This window comes from Malaclemys terrapin, chromosome 2 (genome assembly GCF_027887155.1).
Source record: "Malaclemys terrapin pileata isolate rMalTer1 chromosome 2, rMalTer1.hap1, whole genome shotgun sequence".
In the NCBI taxonomy this organism is placed as follows: Eukaryota; Metazoa; Chordata; order Testudines; family Emydidae; genus Malaclemys; species Malaclemys terrapin.
In genome coordinates, this window is record NC_071506.1 from 201,574,175 (window position 1) to 201,602,107 (window position 27,933).

The 27,933-nt window shown below is 42.6% G+C and overlaps 2 protein-coding genes across 4 annotated transcripts in view; one reads left to right on the forward strand and one right to left on the reverse strand.

Moving 5' to 3' along the window:
• Nucleotides 1-3,115, reverse strand: part of GOLGA4 (golgin A4) — a 116,614-nt gene extending 113,499 nt beyond the window's left edge. For 2 of the 3 annotated variants that reach the window (XM_054019384.1, XM_054019383.1), the window contains exon 1: nt 1,819-3,115. In XM_054019384.1, coding sequence (XP_053875359.1) covers nt 1,819-1,902 — 84 coding nt within the window. In that variant the 5' untranslated portion in view covers nt 1,903-3,115. The remainder of the gene's footprint in view (nt 1-1,818) is intronic. The other variant, XM_054019385.1, reaches the window with a different exon arrangement.
• Nucleotides 3,116-7,255: 4,140 nt separating this feature from the next.
• Nucleotides 7,256-27,933, forward strand: part of LRRFIP2 (LRR binding FLII interacting protein 2) — a 171,230-nt gene continuing 150,552 nt past the window's right edge. Inside the window, exons 1-2 of the mRNA XM_054019398.1 lie at nt 7,256-7,309; nt 9,831-10,212. The gene's annotated coding sequence lies outside the window, so the exon portion shown is untranslated. The remainder of the gene's footprint in view (nt 7,310-9,830; nt 10,213-27,933) is intronic.

Sequence of the window (27,933 nt, forward strand, 5' to 3'; positions counted from 1 at the left end):
TGCAATCTTTAAAATCCTGTAATAACTTTACCTTTACTGAAGTACAAATTGGACAAAAAAAAGTCAAGTTGTTTAATCTGCAAGAGAATGTAATAAATGTCCACAGACTCCAGATATTCTATATGTAAAAATTCAAGTATAATCCAATAATATTTCAAAATCTTAGTAATATTAACAGCAATTTAAATAACCAAGAAGTACCAATTTCTAAGATTAAGTAACCAAATGGTCTCTCAAGTGCAGGTGTTTTTTTGTGTTTTTTTTTTCTTAATTTCTTTAAAGTTAAAAGCAGCATGGGAGAAGAGAAGAGCGACCAGATAGCAAGTGAGAAAAAACAGGATGGGAGTGGAGGGGTAATAGATGCCTATGTAAGAGAAAGCCCTGAATATCAGGACTATCCCTATAAAATCGGGACATCTGGTAACCCTAGCGAAGAGAGACTTCCAGGAATACATGGGGACAGGGGGGAAAAAAAAACAGACCCACAAAGCCTGAAGCTCAAGGTTTGGTAGGGGATGAAGCCATTAATTTTTAAATAGTTAATGATTCCTTCATTTATCAAATATTGTTCAACATTACGATGCAGTCAGACAAAAGTAATTCACTGTATAGTTTAGATGTCATTAGCAGCTTATATTGAAATTTAATCACCTCTAACTATGATTATTGGCAGAATATACTATTATATTATAAGTGTGACAAAGATAACCAATGACCGCAATGCTGAACTGTGAGATCTGATGTAAACTAAAATGTTATCATATGAAATTCTTTAAACGCTAAAAAGTCAATAGCTTCATCACCCACATTATTCTCGCTATCCTGACAACCAAAAAGATTTTGTATGAATACTGAACGAGATACTTCTAGAAACTGAGTTAACATTAAAATCAGTTCTCAGCAGTCTCTAGAAGACTTGAGGAGGATCGCACAATTTAGCATAATTCAGCATGACTGGCACTCCCTATTTAAGGCTATAACAACAGCAGATCTTGTATGTTGGGGGGGGGGGGGGGAATTTTTCATTGTGCCTACCTTGCATGGTGCCCAAGTAAAGATGTTGGTGTCTCACTTTCAAAAGCACCAAGTTCATAAACTTTTATTTTTAAAGCACACTGCACATCTTTCCTGGGAAATAACTGATTTGTCTGGGGGCAGCAAGCAGTTTGCTCACTTTGTAAGAGGAAAAAAACAGAGCACAACAGTTAATGTGCTATATATAGAGCTCTATATAATTTCTCAGGACTTCAACAGGAGTCCTGCCTGAATAAGAACTAGTTTCTGTTTCTGACAGCCAAAGCACAACTTGTATAGTGACTTTGTGCTTTATCTGATTTCTCTTTTAATCCAAGATACAAAATCATACCAAGAAGTAGAGATCTGGGTATTTTATGTCCTACATTAACGCCGGGACAGAGCGGGCAAGACATAAAGTTAGAGAAGAAGTGCCTTGTCCCCTGAAGCGCTGCAGGAAGTTATAACACGTCTTTGTGATAATAAATGGGAGCTTCCAACCAGGGAAAGGAACTAATGAGGGAGTGGGGGTGGGGGAGGTGTCACGGATGTAAAAGGAGTCAGTCGTGAGCACGCAGCTCTGACAGACCCACAGCGCGATGCCGGGGCTGCCTCCTCCAGAGGTTGCAGAAAAACTGGGACTGGAGCACCCCGCCCCACTGCCTGCAGGTGACGAGTGACACCCGGACAGCAGCGGGGTTATCACCGCACCGGCACTGCGCAGCGAGGGGAGCCGAGCCCCACTGCTTTATCCCCTTCCGAGCCCGGGGGGAGGAGGAGGCGCAGGGCCCCGGTGCGCGGTACCTGCGGCTGCTGGGACGCCCGCCCCCCAGGGCTCCGCGGCTGTGTTTGCTCCTCGACGATTTTCTGCCTCAGTTTCTTGAACATGGCGGCGGCCCCCCAGCGCCCCGGGGAGGAGGGGGCGGCAAGGGGAACACGGGGAGCCGCTGCCGGTCCCCGCTCCGGGACGTCAGTCTCCCTCCCGCGCCCCGTCCCCTCTCCCGGCAGCCTGGGGCTCAGGGGTGGTTGGGAGCCGAGCTCCTCCCGCAAGCGCCGGTAACTCCGCTCCCCGGATCAGCCGCCGCCGCTTCACCTCCGCTCCTTCCTGGATCCCCCTCCCCAGCAGGTGAACAGAAGAGCCACTGCGCCTGCGCGGCCAACGTGGAGCTGAGACGACGGACGCTACGGCGAGGAGCGAGGGACAAACCGCCTGGGGGCATTCCCCGTGCCCCAGCCCTGCTAGTGTCATTCCCAAAGGGGCGGGCGCGCTGTGCCCAGCAATGACCGGGTGAAGGACAGAGGCAGCCGCTCTGCGGCTCAGTCCCCACTTCCCTCTGCCCTGAGCAACGCCCTGTAAGGAACCGTTCTACCTGAGCCCCTTGGAGAAGAGAATCTGGACTAGATGGGATTTAATCGGCCTCTTTCCCCCCCCACCTTCAGTTTCTAGGACAATGGGCAACACCCTCCTCGCGGACGCCTCCAATCCACCCGCATAGATAGCTGAGCAACCCCACCCTTCCCGACAGCTGACTGTCCCTTCAGCCCATAAGGGCCCTGCATTCCCCGTGCACGTGGCGTCCCCTCCGTTTTATTGTTGAAAACGAGAAATAGGCAGGAAACTGATGTTCTAGAAATAGTTACACCAAAAGAATCGGCTCCGCAGCCCCTGACTTTTCCTTTGTTGATAATTGTGAGTGTCACTCATCTTGGATCTTTATCACACAGGTTTTGGCCACATTTGGGTAGAATGAGCACAATCCATCCATCCACCCAGCTACTCTATTTCCTGTATTTGGTGCCTAAATGTCCCCAGCCTTGTGCCTAGTTGATACAAGAAACACTTTGTCTCCCCTTTGTCAGCAATGATCAGATGCTGTTGCAACCATGCAATTTTATGCCCACTCCAAACTTTATGGTGTGCTCTTTTAAAAATAAGCTTTGCATTATATGTTTTCACACAGTTATCTCTATATTTCCTGGAAATGTAGCTGGTCACACTTCTCGTTCCTCAACCACAAATGGACTTCCAAAAATGTCTGCAGAAATCTTGATGCTTCTGCCAGGTTACAAACTGCTGTCATTTTTAACTAATCAAAAAAGAAAAAAACTGATGGGAAACGGTTATTGTTTTCTATGTATTTCATCTGAGAAGCTAGGTAAGAGAGGTTTGCAGCCTACAGGCAATACCGGCCAGTGGCGCCATGGAGCCGGGCCCATGCTCAGCAGGGACCCCAGCCTGCTCTGCTTCCACTGCACCCCGAGACCCTGCCAGCCCGCTGGCTTCCCCTACCCATCATTTGCTCCTCTTGGCTTGCTCTTGGCTCCTCTCTGCCCCCTGGCCAACCCCCAGTGCACCTCCAGCTCTGGGCAGTTTCTGATTCCCGCCACCCGTGGGGCCGCGCCTGTCTCTCCAGAGCTGAGCCACCTGGGACTAGTGCAGAAGCCTGGCCAGTCTCTGGCAATCATGGGGGGACAACAGTGTGGGGGGCTTGGCTGGACCCCTCCAGGCAAGTGGGTCCTGAGGCAGCCTGGTGGGGGCAGACCCTGGCCTGGCTAATCACACCACTCCTGAGGGGCCGTAATGATTCCATGCCCTGTGACCAGCCACGGCTGCGCTGCCAGCTCAGCAGACACAGTTGCCTCCCAGCAGGGCCAGTGAGTGCAGCCAGGAGGCAGGGAGTGGGTCTCTGGGGAGGAGGGGCATCTGGGAGGGGTGCTGGGCTGTGAGAGGTAGGGAAGAACTGTGTGTGTTGGGGCAGTACTGGGGTTGTGGGCTGGGGGGTGCTGTGCAGGGGTGATATTGTGCAGGGCACTGTGCATTTGTAGGAGGGTCTGGGGATGGGCGCTGGCCACAGGGAGTCAGGAGCAGGTATTCGGCGGGGGAGCTGTGTGGCGTGGCATGGGCCCACTCCCGACAGGAAGGGGCATGCTGGCAGCACTGGGCAGGCAGGACACTGAATCTGGCAACTGCCGGTTTGTAAATAGTGCCCTGGTACTGGGCTGGCGGAACGGGGCCGCCCCTGTCATGCCCCTGGACATCCCCCTCGCTCTGGGGACCGATCTCCCCACACCATGCTCCATTGCCCCCATAGGGGCCCACAAATATTTTTGGCACCAGGCCCACAGAAGGCTAATCCAGGCCCTGCCTCTTCCCCCGCCTCCTGCCCTGAGCACACTACATTCCTGCTCCTCCTGCCTCCCTCCCAGAGCTTGCTACAGCTGTTTGGCGATGGCAAGCGCTGGAGGTAGGCGGAGGAGCTGGGACGTGGTGCGCTTAGGGGAGGCGGCGGAGGTGAGGTGGGGCGGGGAGCTTGGCTGCCGATGGGCGCAGAGTACCCACTAATTTTTCCCCGTGTGTGCTCCAGCACCAGAGCACCCACAGAGTCGGCGCCTATGGAGCCAGGAAGCTGATTTACAATGCCCAGCATTGCCTGCTGCAGACCATAGCAAGCACCCAATTATTTATTTCAGCCAGATAGTCTCTCTTTCTTATGAATCTTATATACACGAGCAAGGTACAATACAATTCAAAGTAACTTTTCATAAGCAAGAAAAGTCTTGTAGTAGCACATGGAACACTCTGGTGGACTCTCTAAGAACCACATCCTAACTCCCCAAGAAATTGGTAGCTTTCATCTTTGTGTTCCATTAATGGTACAAGCTCAAGTTCTCTTATATCCTCAAGAATTTGCATACATTCCAATATATAATCTAACTATTAAATGCAGTAGGTGAGCTTGATACTTAGACATGAACTGAAAGGAATACAGATCCCAGAGGTATCAAATGAAAGTGTGGAGTTTGCAGCTGTCTCCTCCTCTCTTTCAGAGCATTGTCCTCAGAGCTGTCCTTAGGCATAGGCAACATATGCAGCTGCATAGGGCACCTCAAAATTTGGGGCACCACTGGGTCTTAGTGTCCACCCTCCTGACTTTCCTATCCCTTTCCTGCAGGCTCCCATAGCTGGCTGCTGCATCCTGGTGAGTCTTCCTGGGGAAAGGATCTAGTAGTTAAAAGTGAAAAAGCTTTCCAGCCTGCCAAACCTATTAGCACAACATTGAAACTATTAAAGAGCCATTCAAGGGGTAATGAAGCCATTTAACAGGCATTTGCCAAACCCCAGGTATATACTGTCAGTTTCTGAATTTACTGACAAAAACAGTTGTGCATTACTGTAATATTTACTCAGAACATGTCAGTCTACAGGACCTTTGTTTAAAATTTGCTTTAAAAATATTTAATTAGTGTGTTAGTGAAGATTATAAAATCACATCTCTAAAAAATCCTTGCATAGATTTTTAGATGCACAATCATCTTTAGCCTTAAATGCTTGGATCTTCAGACATAATAGTTTTTTAAATAAAGCCTTCAAAAGACCACCCTTATCTAAAATACACATTTTAATTACTATAGTAAAAAAAAAACTTGCTTCCAAAGTCTTCCCTGTCCTTTCTGTCCACCCCTTTTTCCCTTCACCCCCTCTTCCCCTCCCCGCCCCCACTGAAGAGAGACCTTAAAGAGACAACACCTCTTTCCTTCCAGATAGCTGGACAAAGAGTTTCCCTTTCTTTACTTCTGACTCTCTGATGAACTATATGCATCCGAAGAAGTGGGCTGTAGTCCACGAAAGCTTATGCTCTAATAAATTTGTTAGTCTCTAAGGTGCCACAAGTACTCCTGTTCTTCTTTCTGATGAACTAGTTTTAAGAGAACCCTCCAGCAAAATCAGTACCTTAATAAGATATAAAATCCTTTGTTATGCCTAAAATCTTTGGAAACATATTTTTTAAAGTTGGTGAAATTTCATAAACATGTCTATTGTTGTGTTATTCACACAAAGTAAATTAGTGTTCCCTTTTTCTAAAAGCAATGAACATTGTTATGAACACACTAAACCTCTGTGACTGATTAATTTAAAATAATGTCTTTGTTTTGGTGAGTTAAATATGTAGTAATCTGGAATGATTACTTTATGAAGGCTTAAGAGTACATTTAAAATATAAAATCAGCTTAGAAATACTGATTAAGAAAATGTAAAACAGAGAAGAGCTGCATCATGTATTCCCTAATATTTAATGTTGTATTCAGCAAGACAGCTGACTCACTCTTACTACAAAGTTTTTGCAAATAAATGTCTGACAAACTTCAGGGCATACCAAAAAAACCTGTGACTGACATTTTTTATTCCCAAGTTTAGTGCTTTTAATTAGGTACTATTGGGATTTTGTGGTTCCCAATAATAACCGGGTGGCTATATTACAACAGAAAAACTTCAAAAACAGACTCCAACGAGAGACTGCTGAGCTGGAATTGATATGCAAACTAGACACAATCAACTCAGGATTAAATAAGGATTGGGAATGGCTGAGCCATTACAAACATTGAATCTATCTCCCCTTGTAAGTATTCTCACACTTCCTATCAAACTGTCTGTACTGGGCTATCTTGATTATCACTTCAAAAGTTTTTTTTCTCTTACTTAATTGGCCTCTCAGAGTTGGTAAGACAACTCCCATCTGTTTATGCTCTCTGTATGTGTGTATATATATCTCCTCAATATATGTTCCATTCTATATGCATCCGAAGAAGTGGGCTGTAGTCCACGAAAGCTTATGCTCTAATAAATTCGTTAGTCTCTAAGGTGCCACAAGTACTCCTGTTCTTTTTGCTAATAATAACCAAATGAGTCAGATGCCAGGCAGAATCAAAGGTCTTCGATTCAATTCAATCCAATTCAACAAGACTTTATTCAATGTGCACAAAGGGAGAGCCCCTGGTACAAAAATCAGCCAGAGTCCCTCCAGCAAGGAGCCCCTCCCATTGTTATTTTATAGCACACGGCAGTTACATAATAAGTTACATAACACAAACCGCTAATCTAACTAATCATATTTAACCTTTCCATACATGGATTTGTTCATCACATGCTTATACTTCTCCACTCCACATGTTGAGCTCACCCACCTCCCCTTGGCCTTTTCTAGAATGTTCCTAGGGTGGTGAGCCATAGCATGCTTCTTTATGCATAAGCAGTGGTGAGCTGGAGCCGGTTCCCACCGGTTCGCAGGAACCGGTTGTTAAATTTAGAAGCCCTTTTAGAACCGGTTGTTCCAGGACAACCAGTTCTAAAAGGGCTTTTAAATTTAACAAAAGCTCCGGCAGCTGTCCACCCCAGCCCCAGCTCACTTCCCCCTCCTCCCCTGAACGCTCCCACTCTGTCCCCCTTCTCCTCCCCCTGCCCCCTGCTTCCCGCAGATCAGCTGTTCGCAGGAAGCCTGAAACAAGCAGCAGGCAGGTAAGTTGGGGTGGGCTCTAGGGAGGCGCGGCACAGCCCAGTCCGGCCCCGGCCAAGTGGCTCCCTCCAGCCCGGCCGAGCGGCTCCCTCCAGCCTGGCCCCAGACGAGCGCCCCAGCCCTGGCCCGGTCCCGGCCCCAGCCAAGCACCCCCGGCTCCGGCCCCGGCCAAGCATCCCCGACTCCGGTCCAGCTTGGGCACCGGTCCCGGCCGAGCGGCTCTGGCCCGGCTTGGGTCCCGGCCTGGCTCGGGGCCCGTGGTCCCAGCCAAGCGGCCCCGGCCAAGCGGCTCCAGCCTGGCCCAGCCGAGCCCTGGCCGAGCGGCTCGACCCGGACCCGGCCCAGCAGCTCCAACCTGGACCCGGCAGCGCGGTAAGGGGGCAGGGAGCAGGGAGGGAGTGTTGGAAGAGGGCAGGGGAATCCGGGGGGTTGTGTGGGGGGTTGGATAGAGGTCGGGGCGGTCAGAGGGCAGGGAACAGGAGGATTGAATGGGGGCAAGGGTCCCGGGGGGGGCAGTCAGGAAGGAGCAGGGGTTGGATTGGGCGGTGTGGGCAGTCAGGGGCAGGGGTTCCAGGAGCAGTCGGGGACAGAGAGAAGGGGTGGTTGGATGGGGTAAGGGTCCCGGGGGGCCATCAGGAATGAGAGGAGGGGTTGGATGGGGCGGCAGAGGGCAGTCAGGAGACAGGGAAGGGGGGTGGATGGGGCAGGGGTCCCGTGCGGGGTGAGGAGAAGGGAGCCTGTTGTTAATATTTTGGCAGCTCATCACTTGCATAAGTACCTTATAAATCACATTTTGTTTAAAATGAACACAAGCATACCCTTCAGTACCTTCTGCATGTCCATTCTGTGTGAGGGAGGGGGTACCGGGGTCTCTGTGGGGAACCGTGACTCTCTGCCACCGTGAGGCAGGCTGGGCAGCTTGTTATCCTTTGCTGCCTCCCCCCTCATCCCCCTGCTGGGCTGTGAGCTCGGGCTGCCATTGGACATAGGGGCACCAGTTTAATAATCCTAAGGACGGCCCTGATTGTCCTGGTGGATTTTCTGTCAATATGTCAGTAATATCCTTTTCTTTATGTTTCTTTCTGTGTGTCTTCTCCCTCCTCTCCTCATTTCCTCCCTCCCCCCCCCCTTATCAAGTTTGGAATTTTCCTCACTCCTGCATAATATAAGTCATGTTTCTTTCTTTGGAAAAATTGAAGCCTGAGGTAGTCTCTGTGCTCTGATTGTTCCTGACAAAGTAGACAGTATTTTGCCATGTGCCTCTTAATTTCCTTTTTCTTTTTCCTCAATTTTTTGTAAACCTACCAGGTTGTAGCTAGAATCTTCTCACTACACGCTCCACAGAGAGGTTACCATTTCAGCCAAGTCATAAAATGGTATCTGTCAAATCCTGTGCAAATAGTATAGAACAAAAAGAGTATCAACCTTTACTGAGAGAGAGCAGTTTCTGGAGATTTTCAGTGGGTCAGGTACCCACTGGTGACACAAATTCATGGTGTTTTTCACAGTATATATATATATACACACACACAATACCTAGTTACCTTCAGTAGTGTTTTCAAAAAACAAACAAACCCAAAAGAATTGCACACTGGGAGTTCCACTTGCAGAAAACCCAAGTAAGTCACTACTGTTTCTAGCACTATAGTCAGAAAGCAGTGTTTTCTATTACTATCTCTTGCTTTCAGCATACTACCTGTTCCTGTCAAACCTGTCATCTGAACTGTTACCCTAAAAACCACTCAGCCCAAAATCACATGGTCCTCAGTCTCTTTACTGTATGTGGGTTATTTCAGGTGGACTTAGGTGTTGGCCATTTTTTGCCTAGTTCCTCTGCAACACACAGACACTCCTCAGATATTTTTGCTTACTCAGTTTTCCCTGAAGCTGGCTATTCTGCTATTCTTCATATAGACAGAAGAGAGTGCCTAACCCACAAAATACTATTAATGGTTATCTGATTGCAACTGCTATAACCTTTGGACAAAGTTCTCCATTTAAATCTTTACTATGGGGAATTTCCTATCAAGGTTTTGTATAGTAATATTTTATAGTCAAATTATATTTATTTCACTACCACCTTTACTATAATAGGTGCTCTGGGTCAACCATACGTAACTGCAGTTGTAGTCAGCATCATGCTAGTAGCACAGAGTAAGTCCTACAGGGGAATGTGCTGTACAAAAGTGAGAGGTGACTCTCGTTCAAATAGGGAAAGAGTGCCATTCCCCTACCACTCCAAACGGCTAGATCTCTCATGGACTGTATGTGATCTTCTTAACCACACCTACTTTGCTACTGCTTGTAACTTACACACTTTTTTCTCTGTGACAACCTGTATCCCTATGCTCACCCTTTTTACAAAACTATTGTGGATTTTGTTCAAAGTATACCTTGTGAGGTGTCATTTGAAAACTCATAATTTGCTGATCATTATTGTCCTATTAAAATATATGTGGTAATATTATATGTAAACTTACATGATTCTACTATATGATGTTATTAACACATATTCTAAATCAGGGGATACAGCCACAAATCAATTTCTCCGAGACAAAAAGCAAACTGATGCCTGAGCCAAGTGTCAACAGAATCAAATGGACTATCACCTGGAAAGCGGCCATTCTTTGGCAGAAAAAAGTATGTGAGCAAGAAATTTACATCTTGGCAACGAATAGCTGGAGGTTCCTATCTCCATAGACTTGCTGTCTACAAAACCTCAGCTAGAGATTATTTTCAAAGAAAAAGAGAGCTATAAGAAAGGAGAGCAGAGGCCCCAAAAGGTCTCTCCCTTCATCTCTACTCATGATATCAACAACGCCTGAAGGACAAGGAAATTAACACTGAACTCTGGGAGAGTTCCTGGTCGAAAGGATTCCAGCCAGTAAGACTCCTAAAGCACATGGTGAGAGAAACCTTTGCTTTAAATTCACTTAACTTGTTAAGTATTAGATGTGTTTTAGCTTTTGTTTACTTTGTAATCAATTCTGACTTTGATGCCTCATTACTTATAATCACTTAAAATAAATATTTCTGGTTAATAATCTTGTTTTATCTACACCAGTGTGTGTTTGTTTGGGGTACTCCATTGGAGATAACAAGGTTTGTGGATATCATTTTCTATTAATGAAATTACAGCCTTCACATGAGCTTGTATTGTCCATGAGGGTGCTGGGTAGTACAAGACGCACATTTCTGGGGAAAAGTCTGGGACTGGGAGTCTGCTGGTGTTGCCTGAAGCATCATTCATAGATAGATGGCTGCCTGGATATAGTACTCATATAATGTAGCTGGGGGTGATTTACATGCTGGAGGCCATGTGTGAGCAGACCAGGAGTAGTTGCTCTCACAGCGAAGCAGTGTAAAAGGCACCCCAGGTTGGAGAACTGAGGTGACACAGCTGTCCATCAGTCCAGATTGTACCCTGAGGAATGTCACACTAACGCAACTTAAAGGTCCAGTCTACAAGCTCTCAGTGTACATGACAGTCCAGTTGAATTCTATAGGAGTACTGTGTTCAGATGGTTTTCATGATATCCATTTTTATTGTTTATTTGTATTGTGTTAGCCCCTAGGAGCCCCAGACATGGACTAGGATCCCACTTTGGTAGGCTCTGTGCAAACACAGAACAAAATGACAATCCCTGCCCCTAATTGCTTACCAATTGTATCGAGGCTTTAATCTAAACTAGAAAATTGCACCAGGTGAATTAAAATTGATATTTAAAATCAATCTGCTTAAACCAATTCAAACTGAAATAAACTAAATTGACATAAGCAAGTTTTAAACTGATATAAATGTATCTATACTAGGGGTTTGCAGTGGTTTCACTAGATCCATTTCAAAATTAATTTAGTTAAACCAGTGAAATTTTCTAATCTAAACAAGGCCTGGGTTTCCACTCAGCAGCACGTATCTTTATTAGCTTCCAGTGTTTGGTAAATATATACAGAGTATTTAAAGATGCCTGGTATTTTACATATTGTAAAACGTAAGGAAAACTGGTAAAATTAATCTTTTTTTAGATCACCTTTTGTTTGACTGACAGCTAGTCGTGCCTCTACCACCCTTGGTTTCCTTATAGACAGAATGACAAAGGCAGCATCAAAACTAAAATGCACAAGTCAGTAATATGAGGTGGTAACTCCCATACCACCATAATTCCATTGACATTTATAGACATGGTTAACTTTAAGCCCGTGCACGCCAGTGGGACTACTCATGTGAGTATAATTTCTGCATGTGCATAAATGTATAACATGATCAGAGCCTTATTCCTCAAGCACAGAGCAGGACAAATGCAAAAGTAAACTTAAAATTTTCTACAGAAAATTTTGTACCTACTACAGTTACAAGTAACATCTATAATTATTAAAACTGAAGAACTTAGCAAAAAAAAACCCCTTTACCTTCCAGTTTATTTATTTTGTGCATTTGACAGCATTTTGCGTACAGTCAGTTTCACTGTTTCCCCTCGTCTGCCAATTTCTCATGAAAAGCCTCTTATAAACATTAACAACAAGGAGTCTGGTGGCACCTTAAAGACTAACAGATTTATTTGGGCATAAGCTTTCGTGGGTAAAAAACCCACTTCTTCAGATGCATGGACTGAAAATTATAGATGCAGGCATTATTATACAGATACATGAAGAGAAGGGAGTTACCTCACAAGTGGAGAACCAGTGTTGACAGGGTCAATTCAATCAGGGTGGATGTAGTCCACTCCCAATAATTGATGAGGAGGTGTCAATTCCAGGAGAGGGAAAGTTGATTTGTAGTGAGCCAGCCACTCCCAGTCCCACACCCTGATTGAATTGGCCCTGTCAACACTGGTTCTCCACTTGTGAGGTAACTCCCTTCTTTTCATGTGTCAGTATAATAATGCCTGCATCTGTAATTTTCACTCCATGCATCTGAAGAAGTGGGTTTTTTACCCACGAAAGCTTATGCCCAAATAAATCTGTTAGTCTTTAAAGTGCCACTGGACTCCTTGTTGTTTTTGTGGAAACAGACTAACACGGCTACCCGCTGATACTTATGAACATTGTCGGGGCAGAAAAAATAACTTCATATTTAAAAAAAAAAAGAAATTTCGAGATGTGTTATTTAAAGTGTGTGTTCTATTAGAAACTGGATTTTTTTTCAAAATCAGTCAGTTAAAAACATTCAAGTTGGCAGTGTCCCTTTAAATCAAGAAACAGATAAATTTATTGTCAGAAGTACATAAGAACGGCCATACTGGGTCAGACCAAAGATCCATCTAGCCCAGTATCCTGTCCTCCGACAGTGGCCAATGCCAGGTGCCCCAGAGGAAATGAACTGAACAAGTAATCATCAAGTGATCCATCCGCTGTTGCCAGTTCCCAGTTCTAGCAAACAGAGGCTAGGGTCACCATACCTGCCCATCCTGGCTAATTGCCATTGATGGACTATCCTCCATGAATTTATCTTGTTCTTTTTTGAACCCTGTTATAGTTTGGCCTTCATAACATCCTCTAGCAAGGAGCTCCACAGGTTGACTGTGTGTTGTGTTCTTTTGTTTGTTTTAAACCTGCTGCCTATTAATTTCATTTGGTGACCCCTAGTTCTTGTGTTATGAGAAGAAATAAATAACACTTCCTTATTTACTTTCTCCACACCAATCATGATTTTATATACCTTTATCATATTCACCCTTAGTCATCTCTTTTCCAATCCGAAAAGTCCTAGTCTTATTAATCTCTCCTCATATGGAACCTGTTCCATACCCTTAATACTTTTTGTTGCCCTTTTCTGAACCTTTTCCAGTTCCAATATATCTTTTTTGAGATGGAGCAAACACATCTACACGCAGTATTCAAGATGTGGGCATACCATGGATTTATATAGCGGCAATATGATATTTTCTGTCTTACTATCAATCCCTTTTTTAATGATTCCCAACATTCTGTTAGCTTTTTTGAGTGCCGCTGAACAGTGAGTGGATGTTTTCAGATAACTATTTACAATGACTCCAAGATCTCATTCTTGAGTGGTAACAACTAATTTAGACCCCATCATTTTATATGTATAGTTCAGATTATGTTTTACACTGTGCATTACTTTGCATTTATCAACATTGAATTTCACCTGCCATTTTGTTGCCCAGTCACTCAGTTTTGTGAGATCCCTTTGTAACTCTTCACAGTCTGCTTTGGACTTAACTATCTTGAGTAGTTTTGTATTATCTGCAAATTTTGCCACTTCACTGTTTACCCCCTTTCCCAGATCATTTATGAATACTGTATGTTGAATAGTACTGGTCCCAGTACAGATGCCTGGGGGATACCAATATTTACCTCTCTCCATTCTGAAAACTGACCATTTATTCCTACCCTTGGTTTCCTATCTTATAACCAGTTACCAATCCATGACAGGACCTTCCCTCTTATCCCATGACTCTTACTTTGCGTAAGAGCCTTTCGTGATGGACCCTGTCAAAGGCTTTCTGAAAATCTAAGTACACTATATCAATTGTATCCCCTTTGTCCTCATGCTTGTTGACCCCATCAAAGAATTCTAATAGATTGGTGAGGCATGATTTCCCTTTACAAAAACCATGTTGACTCTTCCCCCACAAATTATGTTCATCTATGTGTCTAACAATTTTGTTCTTTACTATAGTTTCAACCAGTTTGCCCAGTACTGAAGTCAGGCTTAACAGCCTGTAATTGCCGGAATCGCATCTGGAGCCTTTTTAAAAAATTGGCATCCCCGTTATCTGGTACAGAAGTTGATTTAAATGATAGATTACATACCACAGATCATGGTTCTGCAATTTCACATTTGAGTTCCTTCAGAACTCTTGGATGAATACCATCTAGTCCTGGTGACTTATTACTATTTATCAATTTGTTCCAAAACCTCCTCTAATGACATCTCAAACTGGGACAGTTCCTCAGCGTTGTCACCTAAAAAGAATGGCTCAGGTTCGGGAATCTCTCTCACATCCTCAGCCATGAAGACCGATGCAAGGAATTTGCCCACAATGGCCTTGTCGTCTTGGAGTGCTCCTTTAGCATCTGATCATCCAGTGGCCTCTCTGGTTGTTTAGTAGGGTTAAAAAAAAAATTGTTGTTATTTTTTGAGTCTTTGGCTAGCTGTTCTTCAAATTCTTCTTTGGCCTACCTAATTATATTTTTACACTTCATTTGCCAGAGTTTATGCTCCTTTCTATTTTCTTCTATAAGATTTAACTTCCATTTTTTGCCTTTTTTACTTTGTTGTTTAATCACCGTGGCACTTTTAAAAATTTTATTACTATGTTTTTTAACTTGTAATTTAATTTTTTAAGTAATGGGAACAGAACATGTCCCCATCCTGCATTTATACCTGTGTTTAACTTTACTACCATGAGTAGTACTATTTAAATCACAGGGACTATAAATGATAGCATGCAGTGTTGTAGCCTTGTCAGTCCCAGGATACTGGTAATATCTTTTATTGGACCAACTTCTGTTGGTGAGAGAAACAAGCTTTTGAGCTACACACAGAGCTCTTCTTCAGGTCTGGGAAACAAGTGTTACTGCTATGTTAATGGGCCACCTAACTTTGAATGGTCCTTTGAAATATGTGTTAACTTTTTATGCTAAACAATCTGTTCTATCTTATTCAGCTGTGATACTCTGAGTACATTTCCCGACTAGAAGAAGAGCTCTGTGCAAGCTGTGTAAGTCTCTTATTGGATCAGCTTCTGTTGGTGACAAAGATAACGTCACCCAACTTGTCTCTCTAATATTCATGGACGTGAAGATAAGGGGGTGTGCTTGCAGAATTGGGGCCTAGATGTGGAGTTGCAGGTTTCATAATTGTCCTACTACTGCTGATAAGCTCACAACTGCAGCATTCTTCTCATTTGTATAGGGTTGAGAGGTAATCAATTTTTACAAGGAAAACAAACAAATTTGGAAATTTTAAGTCTAAACAAATACTGTTACTGATTTGGAATCTTAGGGTAAAATTTTCAAAAGTGCCTAATTAATTTAGGAGGCCACATCCCATTTTCAAAAGTCACTGGGGCCCATATCCTAGAAGGTATTTAGATTTAAATCGATGGGAGTTAGGCACTTAAATCACTGAGGCACTTCTCAAAATGTTACCCTTGAACTTTAGGAAACTGGCTAATTCCCAGTTCCCTGGGAACAAGTTAATTTCCAGGTTTGTGGATGCAGGGTGGCAGGAAGGTTTCCTAATTCCAGTGGAGTGCATTCCGACTTGGCTTATCTTCCTGCTTCTAGAATCACTCCCTTCCCTGGCTTTTGCTCCAATTGCAGCCCATCTCCACTTGCTGCTGAGTACCCAACCCTGGCCTTAGAAATCTGTAGGTTGTGTTGGAAACTCAGGGTGGGGATAGATAAAGAACTGGGATGGGAGCCAGCAGCAGGGTGAGGTAAGTAGGGAGCATGAGGCTGACACGTACAAGTTAGGAAAGGACATATCAAGGAGGTGAAAGAGGTCTCTTGCTTAGGAGAGGGAAATGAGACCCCTGTTCACTTGTAACTCATTAAGAATGTGACTTGTGCATACAAATTAGAGAAATTCACAAAGATATTAGTCGACCTTTAAATTGTGCTGTTGAGTATGGATACTGCAACCTACATATTTTAGGTGTAAATTATACTGCAGTCTATATTAAGTGTAGCCTCTATAAAGTGTAGCTTATGTTGCAACTTATATTTGATCATAGGCTGGAACAGTCCAGATTGGTGCTCCAATAGTTCGTCTGCATGTGCTTGTGTGTGTGTTGGAGCTAGAGGGTCCGGGGGGGAAATAGTGCTTCAAATTTCCCCATGTGTACGTAATGCTCTTCATTCTTCTCCAATGCCATGGGGCCAGCTCCTTTAGATTGGCATTTCTATCTCTACACTGCTATGTAGAACATGGAGAGAAGGGAACAGAATATCAGTTACAAGGAGGACAGCAAAAGCTGACCTAGTGTCTTTAAAGCGGCATGATGAATACTCCTAATACTACTGGCAGAATCATGAGTTACTTGCTCTCTCCTGTCTAAGATGTCCTAAATGTTTAGAGGATTTGGGGGATTTTGGAGGTAGAGGGTGGATTTAGTAGGATTGAAGGTTACAAAACAGAGAGCAAGAAGAATGAGATACTAAGAGCAAATAGAGAACAAGAAGTTTTCTGTATTGAGAAACTTGTTGCTGCGAAAAGTAGCACGGTGATTCATTGAAAGAAACTGTTTCTGAGTCAGTGTTGTACTGCTGCCCCAATATTGTGATAGAGTGGTTATTAAAATATTTTCTATAGCACTTTTCACAAAAGTAGGTATATTATCTGGCCATATTCCAGTTTGGATAATTACCTCCTATTATTTCAGCTGGATAGGGTAGCCATCATTTTCTGTTCTTAATTGGAGTGTTCCTGTACACAGCTGAAGAGTTGCCACATTCCATGACAGAGAGGTTGTGTATGAGTGAAGGGTGAAGTAATCCTTGTACACTGCCTTGGATTAAAGATACTACATATATGCCATCAATATTATAATTACTGTACTCTGAAGTTAGTATAAAATGTTTTATTATACCCAGCAACATGTCTAGTGTGTTACTTGAGCAATATAAAGTAATCCCACATAAAGCAATGATGTATAAAATATCTGAAAATATTCTACATTTGTGAAAAATGATACATATTGTCATGTCAACAGTCTTTCACATAAAAGGCAGTACATTCTGCAGTGCCTGACTTACCGGTAGTTAAAAGATACTGCACTATGCATTAATAAAGGACTTGATCCAACTCCTACTGAAGTCAACAGGAAGTTAGCTCAGGCCAAATTCAGTATTTTCATGCTTTTCTAGGAGTTAGATTGTGAGTTCCTTACCTCACTTCAAAAATAGTTCCATTGAAATTACACTATTTAATGTGGGCAAGGAGTTCACAATAAGTTTGTATCTCTCTCATCTACAGTATTTAATAGAGTTAATGTAGGCCATTACAACAGCATTTATATTTGCCTTAAAATAGCTCTAATAAAGGCAAATACAGCTTTTACATTTATTGCTTCATCTGTGAAGGATAAATTAAAAAATCTCTGCAAGCAGTACTGCTCATGTCAGCTAATTAAGGGTACAATTCTGGTCCCATTTAAATTAGTCACAATTTGCCATGTACTTCAGTGGGAGCAGAATTGGACCACTAATGTACAAGTGACTCTCTTACTTTGGGCTACATTAGAAAGTATGGTCCTAGTTCAGCAATGTACTTAAGTATTTGCCACACTTTAAACACTATAATACTATTTTGGGATACTCCTGTGCTTAAAGTTAGCATATGCTAACGTTAGTCTCAAGCTACACTTGCCTTTCTATAGCTGAATACTGGAAGAATTACTATTTCACTTACTACCTTGGCAACTAATGTAGGCAAAGTATTCACACATGTGGCTTCCTGCCAGTCTAATTTGATTTTAAAAACACTATCTTGAACTTGAAACAACTTTCTGGAAGTCACAGGAAAGCCACTCATTGGGAGATAGATATATATTATTAATATGGCTTTCAGCACTGCTTTCCAAACCCACAACTCCAATTACTTTGTGAAAAATGTATGAGTTTGCTAAAGGCTAGATCTTTCAAACCAATCTTCTGTTGCAAATATGAAGTGACATAAGAAAAAGCAACACAGAATATGCAGCATTTCTGGTAATTTTTTTATGTTATGAAAGTTTTTGGAGAATATTTGCCATCAATAATATTTTAATTTTCATATCTCTTATTCTGAGTGTTGTCAAAATAACTTCATCTCTTACAAAGTATCTCTAGTTTTCCTGCTGGATAATATTAAAAATTGAAGCAATTATTCCAGAAAAGAGGGGAAAAATGACAGTCCAAGAAAATAAAAATAGAAACTGAATACTATAGTAGACTGTCCTAACAAAAAAACAAAAATTGACCAAATAAGATAGACCGGTGACACCTCTCTTATATTGCAATCAATATTCTTTTCACACTTTGATAACTACAGTTAATGGAATGTTATACTTATTCTATACTCACAATTCTAACTCCTGCTGTGCAAAATCAGACAGAGTCATGTAGCTATTAAAACTGGGTTAGTGTACCATATGTACATGCACAGAGGAGACAGCTGCTTTCTGTTATTTTATAGGGGCACTTTCTGCTTAGTAATATTATATTTTGATGTGGTGGTGTTCATCAGAAACAACTGCTTAGAATGTCTTATTTCTATTATAAAATAGAATTTCTAGAAACAAGGAAAACCTGCGTATTTACAGGGCTTCATCAGCATGCAGATGACAATTAAGCCAATAGCAAAACTCTGTGTTTACAAGTGTGACTTGTTACACCAAGCAACTAGTAAACAAAAGTGATGAATTTGAGAATGAGGGAAGGAATTTGAATCTTAGATTAGGTGGTATTTAGGAAAAAGACAGTTTGGTTAAATAGAACATTTCCTTGCTGAGTAGGTTGTGGATCCTCTGGTCCTGAATCTTCACCACTTTCCAGTTTGTGTAGTCCTTTACATCTGTGTAAGTGAGTACAAAGTGAACATAGAACACTACACTTCTGACTTGGCAGTATTTAACTCCTCTTCAAAAAGGGATAAATGACCATGAAAGCTGCAAGGCTGTGGAAAATCAGACCCTCTGTGTTCCAATCATTTGGAAAGTAATTTGGTTTTTACTTCAGCATGAAGGCTATGTATGGCAAAATGAATTCTAACACTGAAATTAAAACAGTTAAGGCACTAATTGTACAGAAAGCACACAAAATGAGAAACAGAATAGCAAGGAATTGGGGTTCTGATGGGAGAAATTGGGGAATTTCTTTTTTATAATACTGTGGCTCAAAGACACATGCAAGCAAGATACGAAGGAATTTCGAATCCATCCTGACCGATGGGAAATTTTGGCAAGTGACCGTAACAAGTGGTGCCATTTTCTCCCTCAGGGCATCAAAGTCTATAAGAGGAGCTGGCTCCTACAACTTGAAGAGAAAAGAGCTGTAGGAAGCAAGCAGCTCCCACCAAGATACATACATTTGCAATTCAGTCACATGAGACATTGTAAACTATCTACATCATAGGCTGCAATTCCCACGTCTCTCACAGAGGAAAGGATGCCAACACCTCATGGTGGCTGAAAAAGCCTTACTACTTCAAAACAAAAGGGATTTTTATTATCAAAGCTAAAAGAAGACAGAATTTGTGTTTTATTTGGCATACTTTCCATTTTTAATATTATATCTAGGTGTTGTGACTGTAAACTACCACCAGATGCTGGTGTTTTAGAAGAATGTAATTGTCTTACCTTGTCACTATTATAAATGCAAAATTATGTCAATGGCAACACGAGAGAGAATTTAAATATACTAATGGCATGAACTGTAAAAATATAGTAATTCAGCTCCCTTGTGAGTGTATATAGTGTGCACTGCTACCATATAATATTTAGCAATAACCTACAGCATACATTTCTGTACAATATGGCTGACAATGTTTGCTGTGGAAACCACACCTTTACAATTTCATAATATATATTTAAATTCTCACCCACAGTGCTGCATTAACACAGACTTGGGAAAGTGGGGGGTGGATTTGCAGTGAATTCCCTTTTTTAAAAAAAGGAAAAAACAAAGAACAAAAAGGCTTAATTAATGGCCATTTAAATAAAGGTCAGTAAGGGACCTGTGAGGAAAAAAGAGGGCTGTATTTGTGAAGATGTTCAAAGAACACCAAGATCTAAAAAGAACAATGGAAGTTGCTAAGCGTGCTGGAGATGATCCTAAGAACTGCAAGGATATAGGCACCATCACTGGTTGCAAAGGAGATTGAAATGGAGAAGAACTGTCAGGGAATTGCTCCCCCAAACTGGAGAGGCAGGGGAGCTGTGTGCAAGTTAAAGTAAGAGTGTGTAGGAAAGCTAAAAGTAACTTACAACTCCCTCACATTTCTCTGACTTGGATAAATGGTGTACCCACCTCCTCCTTGATTAGTGCAGTTAGGACTCCTCCCTCCTGTTTCAATCTACTTTAATCACTGGAGCTGCATGTAGGAACTGAGGTCTGGTTGGTCAGGCCTAACGGTTACAGTCAGGGGGGCCTGGAACCATGGTCAATTAGATGACAAACCAAAGGTCAAAGCTAGAGACAGAGTCAGGTGCCAAACCAGAATCAGCGTCAGGGGTAGGGTGTAGGAGCAAGGACCTAGAGCGAGGCAGGAAAGCAGGACTGGGAACAGACAGGGGAAAGGAGGACAGGGAGGCAGGGCTTAGGAGTCAGGGCTGGGAGGCAGGGTCCATAAGAGCAGCAAGCCAGGGGTTCCTCTAGTCAAACTATTTCCTGTGCCTCTTTTTGGTTTCAGTAAAGCTTCTCAGCCAATCAGTAGGGCTGGATGTCTCACCCACTCAGGAACTTCATGGGCAGCCCTTTTATAAGCTAGAGCTTTGCTGCCCCTCTTCTCCAGTCATACAGGTATGCTGATGGGTGGCGGCTGTGGTCAGAGCACTGACTGTGGGGCTGGGTTGGAGGCCTGCGATGCCTCACACTGCACTGTCCCCCCTGGCACTTTCTTTGACCCTGGGCCACCACCATAAAGAACAAAGCATATGGTGCCATAAGGAGCACACATCCTTTACTTCTGCAATGAAGTTAGTCAGTAATTAGATTCTACTTTAAGCTAATAGTGAGGGTCTCTTGAGCAACTTTAGTTGCCAATATCTAATGTTATGTATGTCTAAAGGGGTAAGCGAGGGACCTGAGTCCAAAAGAACTTGTTGAATGGGTACAGCCAGTGGGATTAGAATAGGTGGAGCTACACCAATGGCTAGAGATAATGAGCTTTGTACACAGAGATAGTAGTCTCTTCCTGTTGGGATGAGCTAGGAGACATTAAGTGAGCCCAAGGGGTGACTCAATGTAACTAAAGTGGCAATTCACTTAAAATGTCATTAGCACTTAGAGCGGACTGGGGCACTACCTGACTCTTAGCAAACTCTTAGAGATGCACTTTTAACTCAGCTTCCCTATCTTCTTGCACAGGTGTTTAGGGAATGGACACAGGAATGGATGCTTGGGAGAATGCCTTTGGGAAGGTTGGGTCTCCATAGGGTCATAGCATCAGATAGAACCCCAAGCTGGGAGTTATTCTTGTTAGTTTCTGATTATATTGACTTCTTTTTATTCCTTGCTATAAATACTATCTCTTTAAAAGAAGACCTTACTGTGACCTTTTTTCTATTAAGTTATTCCATGCTGACTTATTCCATCCATTTTTTAAACATCCCAATTGGTGAAGCTACAAAAGTATACTAACTGCTAGAGATAGTGAGCTCAGTACAGTTGGGAGGAGCTAAGAAACTATCTTAGCCAAAGGAATTGTACAAATTAAATTAAAGGATTGTACATTTAAAACCACATCAGAGAAAATGCCAGTATAAGCAGAATTCACTGCTGCAGAAAGTCAGAGTCATACTATGGCTGGATTTTAAAAAGATGGCTATTTTTATGACAACAACATATGTAACTATTAAACTAAAATATGGGTAATCAAACTTTACATTTCAGGGTATGAAATTATCATGGGAGAGGGACAGGAAGTATTCTCCCCCCCTTACATCATTGTACAATTAGGAAGGTGCATTAAGGAGGATTTTCACCTTCCTTTGAAGCATCAAGTATGAGACAGTGATGGATGCAGACTAGATGAATGAATGATTTAGTGATATAACCCTATTTTCCTATATGTTGCAGTGTACAGAATCTATTGTTGCCATAGAGAACAAAAGCTTTTTGAAGAAAAAACATCTTATTCTGTAGCTACACTGAAACCATACAAGCACAAATATATGAAAGCTCATGTTCCTAAAACTTTTAACTAGTACTTTAAGGCAGGATGTCAGAAGGCTATGACTGTAATGGAGTCCAGCATATTGTTTGGGGAGTTTCAGATTAGGAAGCTGTCAGCATTCAATATGATTTCCTTATTATCTGATATTGCAGTCTGGAAATTACCAATCATGCAAATTATTTGGTACTCTTAATTTTAAAAATGTGTTTTTGACTGGAGACTCTTATTATTGTTTTATCCTCTGTCATCCCTCTTGCTCTCATCCCTTCAAGTATTTACTACAAATTTGTCCACTATCATTACTATCTTCCTGGGTGGGGTGAAATATCTAGCTGGATACATCTAAAGGTTTTAAGGCTGAAATTCCTTTCATTTATGATCTATTCCTGGGTGACAGGTCCACAGGATACTCCTGCATAAAATGTAGGGTTACCTATATTGCAGCTAAATATAGTTTATATTATATGCTGCAGAGCTACTAGAAGATAAGGGGCCACAGCCCAACCGCTTTTTGGCCTGGCCAAACCTGAGCAGTGCTGCTATCCCACATCCAGGTTGCAATGCCACTCCCTCAAATTTGGCGCAGCTGCCCCTCTGTCATGGTAGATGGGCTGGGCCAAACCTCAGTGGTGTTGCAATCCTGCACACCAAGTCAAAACACCACTCACTCAAGTTGGACTGGCCGTACCTCTGTCATGACAGAGGGAGAGCTGGGCCAAATCTGAATGATGCTACAACCCCATGTTCCAGGTCACAACGCCACTAGTTCAAATTTGGAGGAGGTGGGTATAGGGGTCCTGGGCCAGGACAGGCAGGCTTCTGGTGGTGGGGTGTGGGCTCAGAGGGGAAGAGGAGGGTCAGGTGTGGGGTAAATCTATCTCCTACTCTTTAAATGTCTCTTTAGAGCCCCTGGTTTATATTGTATAGCTTCTGCTGACCTGTTACAGGAGCAGTATTGTAAAAATAATAAGTTAAAATTGTGCTTATTATCTGATCATCTTAAAGTTCTTTATAAACACAAGTTAATTAGGGCTCATAACACTTTTGTGAAATAAATAGTATACCTATTTTACAGATGGATAAACTGAGCACAGAGTTTAAGGCTCAGATCAAGGTACTTAGGTGCCTAAACCCCAGAGTTAGGTACCCAAGGCCCAGTTTTGTCTCCAAATCCACAAAACTCTTGCTGAACCTGGTAGGCGCCTAAACTCTCTCAGTGCCTAAGTTTTCAGGGTACAAGTTTCCTAGGCACCTATGTTTCTGCCTCTGGGCATGTGCACTGCTGCTTCCCTCTAGACGTTTGGATGCCTATGTCCCTCCTAAACTCCAGAGCGATCCATGAATGTCAGGAAGATAGGCATTCAGCTGCCTAAGTTGTGTGTGCTCAGTCCAGTAGTGTGCTTGGAGGCCACTTACTGGATTGGGTCTCATTCAGAATCTCACTGGAGGAGGTGTTCATCTTGTAACTTTTTTAGCCCCCAGATAGAGCACTCAGGTGGAATGTGCAAGATGCAGGTTCATTTCCCCTCTTTTTGCCAGAGGCGGAGGAAAGATTTGAACAGCTAGTCTCCCACCTCTCAGGAGCATGCTCAAACCACTGAGCTACGAGACATTCTGATGAAAGGTGTTCTCAGTCTCCCCTGTTGAAGCTGTTCCCCCGTGGATAAATAATGAAATCATGATTGGTGCACGGGGTCAGGACCCAGGGTCTCCCACCTCCCAGAAAGGTACCCTAATGACAAGGCAACAGAATCATTCTCTCAAAGTATGTGTGTGCACTGCATACAAACAAGTAGAGGCCAGGGTCAGAAAATCCAGACTGTGAAAATACCTTCTTAGAATTATGCTGACAATTTCACCAGTTTCAGTTTAAGGCTACAGCATTTAAAACATACTGTAAACTAACTTGGCATAAAAAAGCAAATGAAGTTTTGCTTTATTTATACTATATGTGGCTAAAACACACAACTGGGGTTTCAGGCAGTTTGATACTATTCCCAGCTCTGCCAAGGCTTCCTGTGAAACAAGGGGCCAGATTCTGAGCCCATTACTTCCACTAGTGAGCAGCTACTTATGTAAGTAGTGCCACTGAAGTCAAAGGAAATAATGGTGCAAGTCGCTTAGTCACTGCTCACTAGAGGGTTTACGATCTGGCCCCTTAACGCTCTGCACATCTCTCATATTTATCCATCTATAAAATACTTAACTAGTAGGGGTCCTGCAAAGATAAGGGCCTCGATCCTGCACTGAGCTCCAAGTATGAGGACTGTGGCAGATGCAAAGCCCCCCTGGCAGATGCTTGGATCCACCGATGTGGAGCTCACTACAGAATTGGGACATAATTCACTAATGTTTGTAGTGTGCTTTGAGATGGTAGATGTTATTAAAAGCACAAAATATTATTAATAAGCAAATAACTAATGGATACCCTGAAACTATGATGCTGGGTAACTGTACCTGTAATCCCCCTCCATGGTCCACCCAGGGCAGTCACTTTTGGCTCACAGCCATCATCTCTCCTGGAACAAGAGCCACATCTCACTCCCTCCTGGCCAAGGTGTTCCTAGGGTGCACAGCTCCTGCCTTACACTGTGATATCCCCAGCAAGCCAGACTGTCTAAAAAGGCCAGCATCTGCACTTTGGTCATTGCCCTCAGAGAGAAATCAATGTATTACCTGCAGTTATAAGTTACCACACAGCCCTTTCTAAGCAAGCATATTTATTCGTAAAGTAAAAGCATTACAGAGAAAACACACCGAATGCTTACCAGATATCCCAGCAACTCCAGCTTCAGGCTCTGGTGGGTGTCACTCCTTCAAAACCCACAACTAGGTTTTCCCCTAGGTTACAAATTCATCCATTTTAGCTTCAGAACAGATTGCAAGTAGATCAGCTATTTTTTATAAGCTTGGGCCCTTGAGCTTGGCCTTCTGTATCAGGTAGTCAGCAGACAATGACCCTCTCCTCAGGGAATAGCTTAAAAGGCTGGGTTTTTGCATAACTGAAGTTGGGGGATTTGCATTAACCTCCCCCAGGGATTCCCCAGGAAATCCACTTAACACTTATTGGCCTAAAAGTCCATACTTGTCTGGCACATTTTCAATATAGTCTTTTAAACTCTCAGGTCTCACATCTGTCACCTCTCCCTTCTAGAGGTTACATACAATAATACATAAACTTAATACAATAAGGTCTTTCAAGGATATTGCAGGAAATTGCCACACACAGCTCCCTAAATGATCTTAGCAGCCCTGTTTAGTATGGACTTGGTGAAGGGAAAGTGATATGGGTTCTAGAGATACCAGAGAGGAGGGAGGTCCTATTAGATCATTTCAGGACTACTACCTTGGTATCTCTTCACTTATCATGGACTGATTGCATAAGTGGTTCTCTGCTTATTCTAATCACAATGACAAAGTGGAGGAATAGTACCATACCCACATATGTACCCTACAAACACACCTAGCACTTGGGTTTGTTGGTGAGTTGCCCACCTAAGTAGATGGCTTTTAAATCTTCTGTTGCAATCCTCATTTTGGATATATTGATTTCCCCCCCTTTGTCTGCTCGCCCTCCCTCCCTCCCTCTCTACCCCCCTCCCTGCCACAAGACCAAGAGGAAATGTTGGTAGTTTTTATTTTAAGTGACATTTAGGGTAGGGCTTTATGTTAGCACCTGTACCCCCATTAAAACCACTATAAATCTCAAAACATTTTACACCAGTTGTAATGGTTATAATTTTGTACACTTCTGGGGATCTCTAATGCATCCATTTCAAACTGCCATGAGAAACAGTATCAAGCTAGTCTTACAATTCCATTCCCATTTCATTTCTCATTAGTTACTAGCATACTGAGTGCAGAAAAAATCATGAAGGCCAGAGAAAAATGCTGCAACCAGTCAATATTTCATAATCACAGTACTATAAATATGCCTTTTATCACTAGTAAGGAGAGCACAACTTCCTTTTCGCTAAACTCAGATATATGAACAGAAAATGCTTTTCTAACTGTTAGTTTGAATATATAAGCTGTCCGCTGTCACACTGCTATACAAGAACTCAAATTCTTGATTTTAAGAATGTATTTTCTGACTTTCTATACTGAAAATGTTTCATGTAGTATTTTTCTTTTCCTGATTGCCTTCCCCATGAGTGGTCTCACTGAGTTAATCGATACTTAATTGTATAGAGGCCCTCTCAGAGGTCCAGAGAGGCCCAGGCCACCTCCAGCTTTTGAGAGTCCCTAGCCATAATAAAAATAAAAAATGACACGTTAAAACAAAATAAGGCACCAAAAAAAGAGTGAGACATAACTTGCATATTTTTTTACTTAACAAATGCTTATCTAGCCTTTTTCTGTGCAAATGCACTAATTATTGAGGGAAAAAAATCTAGCTTTCGTGCAATGTCACTGTTGATATTAAGCATGGCGAGCCCATTCACTGTTGACCCATAGTTGAACGATGATAGTTCTTTACCTTCTTCAACACGTTGAAGGTGCATTCACCTGAAGCCACTGATGCAGGCAAACTGAAAAAAATTTGAGGCCCCCTTTGAGCTTGAGGCCCAGGCCAAATGGCCCTTCTGGCCCTCCTCTGATTGTATAGTTAAGTAGCACATGTTCAGCATCAGCGAAACAGGCACTTTTTTTTAGAACAAAAAGAAAAGTAGTATTGGAAAATTACTCTTCTTTACAAGGTGCTTGAGATAACATATATAGGGCCAAATAATGCCCTCAGACACATTAACATCAATGCAAGTCACATGTATGCATGTGAGGACAGAATTTAGTCCTTAGAATGTTATGTGCAGTATTCGAGAACCAGCATAAATAATTTAAAGACCGATTCTCCATTCCCTATATCTCATATCATCATTTACACCTTGGCTAAATTAGTGCAAAGAATGAGAAATAACTAAATAAGATGGAAGGCAGCGAGAAATAAGATGGAAGGCAGCGAGGGTCAGGGCCTTGGATTCTGGAAATGGTGCCAAGTAAGGCAATAAATTTTAGTCAAAACCTAGATAAAATAAGGAACAACTAAAAGGAAGGGTGATCTGGTGGGGATCCCTTAAGCAAAGCCATAAGAACATAAGAATAAACTTACTGAGACTCCATTGATGTAAGATTATGAACAGTCATGACTGGAATTTAAAAAGCACTCTCAGCTCTGTCTTGAATTCAAAGGGACTTTTGATATTCACTTTGATGGGAGCAGCAGTAGACTCAAATCCGCAAGAGTTTAGGGTGCTCATAACCTACTCAAATCAGTCCAAAAGAAAGGAAAATCTTAGGCCTGCCTCCACAAAGCGCTGGAATGCCTAACTTTTAGGCACCTAGGAAATCACTGAAACAACAGTGTAATTCATAGAGACTGAATTAGGTAACTAGGGTCCCTATATAATGAATGGGGGGAGATAAGTCCCTTAGAATGACAGGCACAAAAACAAGCATGCAAAATGATCAAGAGTACTTGTGGCACCTTAGAGACTAACAAATTTATTTGAGCATAAGCTTTCGTGGGCTACAGCCTACTTCATCGGATGCATATAGTGGAAAATACAGTAGGAAGATATATATATACACAGAGAACATGAAACAATGGGTATTACTATACACACTATAAGGAGAGTGATCAGTTAAGGTGAGCTTTTATCAGCAGGAGAGAAAAAAAACTGTTTGTAGTGGTAATGAAAATGGCCCATTTCCAGCAACTGACAAGGAGATATGAGGAACTGGGGGGTGGGGGGAAGAATAAGCATGGGGAAATAGTTTTAC